The 10,000-nt window shown below is 39.5% G+C and overlaps 1 protein-coding gene across 1 annotated transcript; it reads right to left on the bottom strand.

Annotated features, from left to right (window-relative positions):
* Positions 1-2,227: 2,227 nt before the first annotated feature.
* LOC138050699 (trace amine-associated receptor 2-like) lies at positions 2,228-3,326 on the bottom strand. The gene has a single exon (XM_068897001.1). It carries the CDS (start codon positions 3,289-3,291, stop codon positions 2,359-2,361), a length of 933 nt encoding a protein of 310 aa, XP_068753102.1. The 5' UTR covers positions 3,292-3,326; the 3' UTR covers positions 2,228-2,358.
* Positions 3,327-10,000: the final 6,674 nt, after the last annotated feature.

Raw genomic sequence — 10,000 nt, 5'->3', positions numbered from 1 at the left:
TTAAATCAGCACTCTACATATTTTTATTCCGGAAAGGGGTCAATCGAACGCACCCTTAGAAAAGGTCTCAGAAGAATGTTTCCAATTGCGGCACTTATCTTGATAAATTTTGGCGAAAGTAGGTGTGAGGTCAAAATCTTCGTCAATTGGCAAGCGTTTTCGCGACAAACATTCTTTGGCTCCAAAAATCTTACAACGAATTTTGATGTTTTAATGAAGAGCACGAACAAATTTGACTGCCTCGTCTATGAAATGTTTTTTATTCACCTACTCTCAATGTGCAATCGGACTCAATTCGTGCTAAGGTTTTTAATTAGCTTTTATTGCTCGTCTCTAAAAATTGATTTAATGTTTTTGTGTTGCGAACCGATCGTTCGAACTCATTGTTTCTTCGATTTGAAAAATAAAGCAAACTTTAAATCAGTTCAACCAAAAGACTACAAGAAATGGGGTTATTCAAAGAAAACGACTTCACTGAAATAGCGCGGAAAGAAATGTAAATATGATATCAATCCCAAGCAATCGCCACAAATAAATTTGAATCGCTCGGGATGTTTCAACCATACAAGTTCTTCCGTACTCATTCTTCTCGGGAGCCTTTTTTCTGACTGAAATGTTTTGATCCCTAGACTTTCCCAATACGTTTAACAATGACATGTTTTAGTGGTTTTGAACTATATTCTCGTTGGGTGCCCCTGAATTGTGAACGAACAAGCAGTGACGTGAATGATAAGATTCACGGCGAAGAGTTATTTTGCTTCGCCTTTCATGTTGGTAGCGTTTGTCAAGTTCGAAACTCTGAGGTTTGCCATACAATTACGATACAAAGAAATGGGAAACTGATTTCTTTTACTGAACAAGTGTTGGCAGTACCTGCTTGACACCTTATTAAGACCAAATGTTTTGTCGATTTTTTCTAACATTGAAAATTTAATGAACATGTCACACAAGTAAATTAGAGTCTCCAGGTAAATTGCAATTGATCAGGGGCACCCAGCGTCAATTTTCGGAAAATATCTGTTCGGAAGACGATTTGAGATCTAGAATTTTCGGAACATTTGTTCTAAAATTTCTTGCTTGCCTGCCTCTCCTAGGATTTTCGAGCATCTGAAAAATGATATAATTGCCCATTTTTAACGGATTTTAACCTAAAAAGGTCACCTAGAATTTTCGGGAGCCTTTTTTCTGGCTGAAATTTTCGAAAAGGTAAGTTTGATCCCTATAATTTCGGATCACTAGACTTTCAGCTAGGATAAAATATGCCTATATATTAAATACTAATATACGTTTAACAATGCTATGTTTAAGTGGTTTTGAACTATATTCTCGTTGGGTGCCCCTGATTGATTACCAAGCAAAGTTACTTCGCGAAAGGCCAATGTTGTTAAGACAAAGGGAGGACTATCTTAATTTGAAAAAGCTGTCACTTAATCGACAGGAGAATGAAAGGTCGTTTCATATAGTTCGACAAGTGTTGCATATAAATTGCAAGTGAGAGCGAATTGTCAGAAAAAGTATGAATTGTCAACAAGTGAATTGTCGATGGGCTAACACCCGAAACGTCAATTAAATCTTTTCACGGTGGCAGTTCGGCCTTCATCAACTCGCTTTTCATAAGATCATTAATTCACCTCAAATGGGATATAGTGCGACCTCACAATTGACCACTGAGCACCCAGGTGGCTTGACTGATAGCTCCAGATGGTAGGGCAATGCAGGGCAATAACACTGACGTCATGCGTCAGGCTTGAAAATTTTCACAGGCCTTCTTTTGCAGTTGCCCACAACTAAGGTGATCATTGTCGTTTAGAAAAAGTATGTAATCAGTGACGAATGGAAAGCCTGAAAAAGTTAGGCTTGAAACGGCATTTCACGGATTCCGTAGTTAAAATATATTTGTTAAAGAAAAAATATATATATAAACACAGCCCCTTAGTATTAACATCTTCATCTTCATCTTCATCTTGGTGGAGAATAGCGCCGGTAACATGTGCAGAGTTAATGGCGTTCAAGTCATGGCAACTCTTTGCATTCGTTACTCATTGCTTAACTAACGCTTACTCCACGCCATCCCTAATTGTGACGTGCTTCTTTCCGTAGATTAATAATATGTGTCTTTAAGATATTACCGCGATCACCACCAACTAAACATGCAAATGAAGGGTCAAAAGTCAATGATTGAGTCTTTCATTTTATTACAACGTCAACTCCTATCACAACTAAATTCTGTAAATTTTGCACGGTTAATTCATAAGCTGGCACTGGATCACTTTTTTCTCAAATAACACACACTGCACTGAAGGCTTGACCTTACAAGTCAGCTTATTAGCATTAGCGTCACCTTCAGGCAAGTTAGCTCTAGTTAACTGGATGCACCGCTTGCATTGATTCAGAAGTCCTAAATACAAACTTTCTTATTTCTTCTTGTCGCCAGCAATAAATCAAAGGATTAAGAACAGAATTTATCATCGCGAAAGTGCGTGTCATTGCGTCCATTGACCACAAAAAAAACATTCTCTCCTGGAAAAATCCAATTGCTAACATAACAGTGTACAAAATTCCGGGTAGCAAACATATTCCAACAGCACCGACCACTATGACGGTTGTCTTGAATGCTTTGTTCTCCTTAAGGAATGTTTCTACTTGTTCTTGCGGTAACTGTTGAGCTTTAATCATCTTTTGGTGCCGACGAGTTTCAAAATAAAGGATTACGTTTGAAGAAGAAACGAAAAGAACACAAACAATAAGAATGTGAGAGGAAGAAATAAAATACACGGCACCGCTTCCGCCGATCAACTGAACAGGCATTCCAAAACAACTGCTATATGCCCAGCAAAACAAGAGTCCCATCTTCATGTTTCGTTTTGTCATAACCGAAGGATACCAAAACGGATATTTGATTGCTATCATTTTCTCGCCAACAACCATCATGAGATGAAGAGCCGAGGAATAAGAAAGAACAGTAATACATAGCCCGTGAATGGCAACGAAGACTTTAGCGATGTCGCTACCAAGCAGGGAGGCTGTTTTCCACAGAATAAACGAAGGCTGCGAGGTGAGACCTGTCAACACATCTGTGACGGCTAAACACGCCAACATGATGTTCCCATTGCTCTGCAGTCTTCGTCTTCTTTTTATAGCAATTATCACTAACACGTTCAGTCCGATCGTGAATGGACAGGCGATAGTGTTAACGATGATGGTTATGGAAATAAAGACCAAGCTGAAAACATCTTTTTCTTCGCCATTCATCGTGAGGTTTGTCAAGTTGGAAACAGAGAAGTTTGCCATGTTACAAAACTAAAAAATGGAAAACTGATTCTTTTTACTTGATAAATGCTGCTTAGCTACTGCCTTCCTTTCCGCTTTTAAACATCACAAGAGAGCAAATGTTTCCTGAGTTGATTTTTCTCACAAATTGAAGATTGAATGAAACATCACAACAATAAATATTTGAGTCAATAGCGAAAGTGGGAGTCTTTGATTACTTTTGCCGTTACTTACGTGAGAGGCTAATGTTGGAAAAACAAAGCCAGGAAGCGTTGTTTCCGATGAAGACGGGGTCAGTTTTTAGAGTTTAATAAACCTCCAGAAGAGAACTTTGTAAGATGAGGTTTTCCTTGTTTCCATTAGCTCGGGAAATGTCGCTGAAAAACTATTAAATAACCCCCCTTCTGAGGGTAGAGGGCTAGGTACGATGGCACTGACGCCTTTTCTTGAAAATTAAAAATGTCGATTAAAGGCAGCTGCAAAATAATGACAAAGCAGACTTTTGATGAATAGACTATATGCCTGCGACAGTCATCAATTGAGTGTCGTAAAACAAATACCAAAGTAATTACTTCGACCAATCACAGCAGGTGCAGAAAGCGCAATGAACCAATCCAAATTTCGTAGCAATTCCATATGACTTGATCTAAGCGCGGGAAAAATCGCGTGCAAGAAGCGACTGGTTTTCTTTCTAATTGGCTGATAAACCAGCGAGAGACTTTTAATCCATGCAATCACGAAGCATAGCAATTTCAGTCCCTTACGCTACTTTCTGGTGTTACCCTTTGGTAGTTGTTACAAAGTGTAGGGTGTTTCTCTTGATGATATTAACTCCATCACACTCTCCGGGTTCGTGTCATAAGTTACAAGTTTATAGACTGTGAGAAGGATTTTATGTGATCTTTGTTCCAATAAAGTTTTTTTTCCCTAAAGCCCTAAGGAGTTTTTGGTATGGAATACGTTTGTCTCTAAAAACGAATCGAAGAGCCATTTCGTTTACATTTTTCCAATTTGCATTGTCAGCTGAAACCTTAATACAGAAATGTCAGGTCTGTGCGCAGGAGTTGAAATGAGGAACAATGAATAAGGTATAAATATTTTTCCTCGTCTTATAAAGTAAAGTGGTGCATTTATATAGCGCCTTTATCACAAACGTCTCAAACGCGCTTTTACAATGATGAATTTACCCCCAGCGGACTGGAAGCATATACAGGCGCAAATGGCAGCCGCTTCTAAGCAGTCCATGCATGCTGGTACTGGTCTTATATAATGAGGAAGTATATTTCTCCGGCATACCCTTCAAGACTCTAACCTCTTCAGACACTTCCCTACAGATATTAGAAACATGTATATCGAATTTCAACACATCGTCAACGGTGACCCCTAGCATTTCTAACTTATCGCTGTTTGGAATGATGGTATTTTCGCAGAAAAATTAAACGCTCTTCAAAGAGAGCGATGATGATAAAGGGGACTAAACGTGTCTCTCAGACATGGCCTTGCTTCATACGTTCTCGCTATTCAAGGTTTCTGGCTGTTAATCAATAACCATGACGGTCTTCGTCGTCCTTGTCCATGCACCATCTTTATTGCAAATGATGCTAGAAGAAAATAACGATTCGTGATTGGCTAGCAGCGTGGACGTGACTCGATTAAGGACACAACTTTGTTGGAAGAGCAGCAAGACACTGCAGGATTTGTTGCACGAACATCTTCCAACATTTCATGCTTTTTAACGTAAAAACTATCTAGGATCGTTGAAAAGACGATGTATAGAAATTGGGCCATAATCCCAACGATTTTTGCCTTGGGGCAACCTTCAACAAATCGCTGGAAAAGCTGGAACCCAATTGCTATGCATCTTTTTATTTGGTTTTCATTTGACAATTCAAGACATCAGGAAAGCCCGAGTTCACGCTGATATGCATCTATTCCTCTATATTTTCACATCCTCATGTTATCAGTGAGCAATGGATAAGTGTTGTTCGCACTTACCTGGACAATTTAAGCAATTGTCTCTTAAATATAGACACCTGAAAATTTCAAGTGGCTTCGTCTATAACTCTTACTTTAACTATACATTTATGGTTTAGTATTTATATACCGCACATATCACGAAGTCCCATGGCGGTTTACAATTCTTTCTCTAGGGTGAGAACGCACGTCAGCTTTTAAAGGCGCCTGTGCAGCCATTATCAGTCCATATTTAATCTCACCCACCCACCCACGCAACACCTTGTTTCCGCTCCCATTTACGTCGTTGTGCATATTACAAATGATTCACGGCTCGAGCTCCTTCCTTTGAGGGGGGAGGAGGGGGGGGGGGGGGGAGTGGGGTCACTGTTGGTCTCTGTCCTTCAACCTGTCCGGCTTGGGTGACCCTACAAGGAGACACAATTCCCTTGAGACTCGCAAGGTCTTCCAACTCGTGAAGCTCGTGACCTCGGGAGAACGTTATTGTTATTATGATTATGATTACGATTATTATTATTATAATTATTATATTTGCCATGACACCTCCCCTCACTTGAAGCCAAGTATGCTTTTGGAAACAACTTGAAAGGGTAGCTCAGGACAGAGGAGACTGGAGAGTTATTATTGGTGGCCCATGCTGCGGGAGGAGTGAAGGGCAAAAATGATTGAAATTGATGCTATTGGAAGGAAATTTCTAGAATGCCTTGGGAGATGAGGCAGCTTGCTCAATCAACATTTGTAATTCAACAACGAAGGCCTCTCATACTGTTATTGGCACAGTATTGTATACTGACTTAGTCGTGTCCTTTATGTCATGAAGTTGTCGAAGTGCCTGACACCTGGGAATTTCTAAAGATCCGTAAATTCCGTACTCCACAGCGAGGAAACTGGAGGCTAAAGAGCAAAAACCAGTTCCGAAAGTGATCTGATTGTATGTTATCAAAAGTGGGTCCGTGCTTGTCACTTTAGGGTTAGTCATGGTCACATAGTGAGTTCAAAAATAAACTGCGATTGAGGGTCTAAAATCTTGACCTACTTCCTTCCACAGTTCAAACATATGTCTGATAAACATAGTCCCTTCTTTTTGTCATTATCTTCATTATAGAGGAAGACTTGTGTACAATGGTCAAAAGTGGATGATTGCGACGCATATTTTATCAGCACTTGTCTTTCCATTTGCCTAGATAAAAGCCACTCACGTCAGTCCGATTGTGAACGAAAAAGAAGTGACGTGAATGGTGATGGTTAAGTGATAAAAAACATGCTAAAGACATCTTTCGCTTCGCCTATCATGGTAGCATTTGTCGAGTTCGAAACAGTGAGGTTTGCCATGTTATGATACAAAAAAATGGGGAACTGATTTCTTTTCTGCTTGACTCCTAATTAAGACCAAATGTCGATTTTTCTCTCACATATTGAAGATATAATGAACATCTGGAACATGTCACACTAATAAAGATTGAGTCAATAAAAGAGTCTTAAAAAAGTCATAGTAAATTGATTACTGAGTACAGTTACTTACGCGAAAGGCCAATGTTGGTAAAAAAAAGTCAGGAAATTCTAATTTGAAATAGCTGTCATCCTAATCGACCGGAAAATGAAATGTTGTTTCCGATTGTTCGACAAATCAGTGTTGCGTAAGCGAGAGCGAATTGTCAGAAGGGCTAATTTGCCAAAGTTAAATGACGAAGGGCTAACGCTTGAAACGCTAGTCGTTTAATCTTTTCACGGTGGCAGTTCGACCTTTATCAAATCGTTTCATAAAATCATTAATTCACCTCAAATGGGATACAGTGCGACCCAGCTGCCAACAACAACCTCGTTCACAGGGTGAGACTCAGGGAACGACGTTGCTCAGCTCCCAGATAACACAATAACACTGAGGCCATTTGTCAAGCTTGGGGTTTATTACAGGCTTTCTTTTGCACGTGAAGAAATTAAAAAATATATATTCAATATGATTTAAATATGGTCTCTTTTAGGAGAGAGAAAAAAACCTAGGCCACGCCCAGATTGGTGTCCTTTTGGGATTTAATTCCAAATTTAATTTAATTCAAAGTTCTTCTTCACCATCCGGGCTGATGGAAAGCCTGAAAAATTCAGGCTTGAAACGGGATTTCAAGCATGTCGTAGTTTAAGTATATTAAGTTTTTTAAGAAGGTTTATTTGTTAATCAATTAATCTCTTTCTTAAACGTTATTTATACACATACCTACAATTACACAAACGAGTACTACGATCATATGAACCAACAACGACAACAACAACAATAACAACAAATACAAGGAAAGGTTACGTTTATACAAACGTTGGCCGTGTAGCACTTATATTTTAAACAGAGTTAACTGAATAGAGTGTAATGTGAAGTGCTAGACTTCAATCCCATATGAACCATGTGAGCGTTAGCCCTACTGATGGAAATGGGCCCACACAAGGACAGAGAAAAACTCTGACCAGGGTGGGAGACCAGAGTCAGAGTTTTTCTCTGTCCTTGTGTGGGCCCATTTCCATCAGTAGGGCTAACGCTCACATGGTTCATATGGGATTGAAGTCTAGCACTTCACATTACACTCTATTCAGTTAACTCTGTTTAAAATAACAACAAATAGCCTGTTAACACTGCATAGAACAATCAACAATTACTCCGTCAAAAGTTTTATTAGCTTTTCCCATTTCATTTTCTTCTCCCTCGCGAAGTGGAGCTCATTGCTATGAACACGTCTTGGCCTGGAAATAAAAACGCTAAGCGAAGGAAGACTTCCATTGCATTTTCTTGAATAAAGATAATATTTCCCTATCAAGAGAATGTGATTAATCAGGCTTGAAACGGGATTTCAAGGGTGTCGTAGTTTAAATATACTTGTCTTTTTTTGGGTGTTTACACAAAGCGTCTTATTATCAAGACCGATTTATTACAAAATCACAAAAATGACAAGCTCCCAATTGGTGGAGAACGGCACCGGTATAGTTAATGGCGTTCCAGTCTGGGCAACGCTTTGCTTTTCCTCACTCGGCGCTTAACTAACGCTTATAAACACGATGATCTCTAATTGCAACTTGCTTCTTTTCATTAAATTTGGTTTTGGTCACCATACGAACGTACGACCGTCCACCCCTCTATATATGCCAATACCACCTGTATCACACGACCATATTGCGGGCTTAAGTTTAGATAATACTTGTCTCCAGCTAGTTTACAGCGGGCCAAAACAATATTGATATTGGACATCCGTGTTATGGTCAATTGACACCTATCAAAACAAGGTATCCGCTGACCAATATCAAGTTTTGAGCTCATCGAAGTCAGCTGTTGTTTTCGAAGTCGACCGCAGACAAGGTACTGAGTTTCGATTGGATCGCAGGCTCAAGCGAGGTTAACTTATTGTAAAAAAAAATAATCTGGGAGCTCCGCTTTTAGGCTTGACTAAATCTATATATTATTCGTTATCCAGTCCTTTTAAGAGGCTGTTCGTGTAAGAACCGACCATTCGATTTTCGGTCGAAAACAGAATTTCTTCAAATTTTCAGTGTGAGACAGTTAGTCCATATGATCAACAAAAATAGCAATAATTTAGCTTTAAGTGCTATTTTTCAATATTTCTGGCGACGATTTCCGAGGACGGTCCAAAACCGTAAAAATCGTTTTGTTTCGAGTCAAATTTAGGCGCTGCGCTGAAGGCGCTGAAAAATTACGCTTTTACTCAAATACTATAAAAGTCACAGATCATTTAACTTCATGTTTCTTCTTTCGATTTACGGTAAAATATTTGAAATCGGGCTCACAAAAAAATAATTATGAATTTTTGAAAATGCCCTACAAAGAGCCTTCGCCAAATTTTAGCGAGCATGCTGCTGGTTGAAGGAGTCTTTCTCAAAAGTAAGACGTAATCCGGAACCCTGACCAATATCCATGTTTAGTACTAGGGCTAGTGTACCAGGAACAGGAAAAAAAACTTTGGGCACCAACCTTTTGGAACAACAGGAGTTCGATCAACATAGCTAATATTCAGCCGCGAAAGAGTGCGTGACACAATTTTGCACCGATTATCGTTCCTAAGTTTCCAAGACAAGTTTTAAGTTTCCCACATGAAATAAAATTACCTTATACATACTTAATTGACCGCTCCCCATAGGGGCTTTTCAGAGCCAATGAAACACAATCAACGAAACAACAGAACACAGCAGCTACAACTGTTAATAATCCCAACTGGCCGGAGGCAAACCAGTTGGCTATTTACAAGTGCAGCTGGGAAGTTGAACCAGGGACAACCAGGAACAAATTCAACGAGTGGTCAGAGCGGGTCTTGAACCCGGGATCTCCGGATCTCAAGGCAAGCGCCCTAACCACTGGGCCACACTGCCTCCTACAAGCAGCAAATGCTCTCAAAACGTGCTTTTCGCTCTGGATAAGGCATGAATAGCCTTAACTTCACCAAATATTCTTCCAAATTGTGAATGTAGAAGCTTGAATGTGCGGCTGTGGCGTGAGTTGCCTTAAGTTTCGCCTAAAAACAATTGTTGAAATTGGGTTATCACAAGGTTTGGACTATGAGAAAATTCCATATTTAACATATTTAAGAAGTAAAAGTGTTTGTCATATGATTACTGCTAAGAAAAAAATAATAGTGTACCGCGAATGTACGTCAGATGGACAGATATAGCGAAGATGTCGATTTCAGTCGGCAAACTCGCTGGAATGCATGTGAAAGTTATCCACTTTTTGTTTATTTTGCATTGCGCGTTAAAAAGCGATGCC

Source organism: Montipora capricornis, chromosome 6, assembly GCF_036669925.1.
Source record: "Montipora capricornis isolate CH-2021 chromosome 6, ASM3666992v2, whole genome shotgun sequence".
In the NCBI taxonomy this organism is placed as follows: Eukaryota; Metazoa; Cnidaria; class Anthozoa; order Scleractinia; family Acroporidae; genus Montipora; species Montipora capricornis.
The sequence above is the reverse complement of the archived record's forward strand: the minus strand, read 5'-3'. Positions and strand labels throughout refer to the sequence as shown.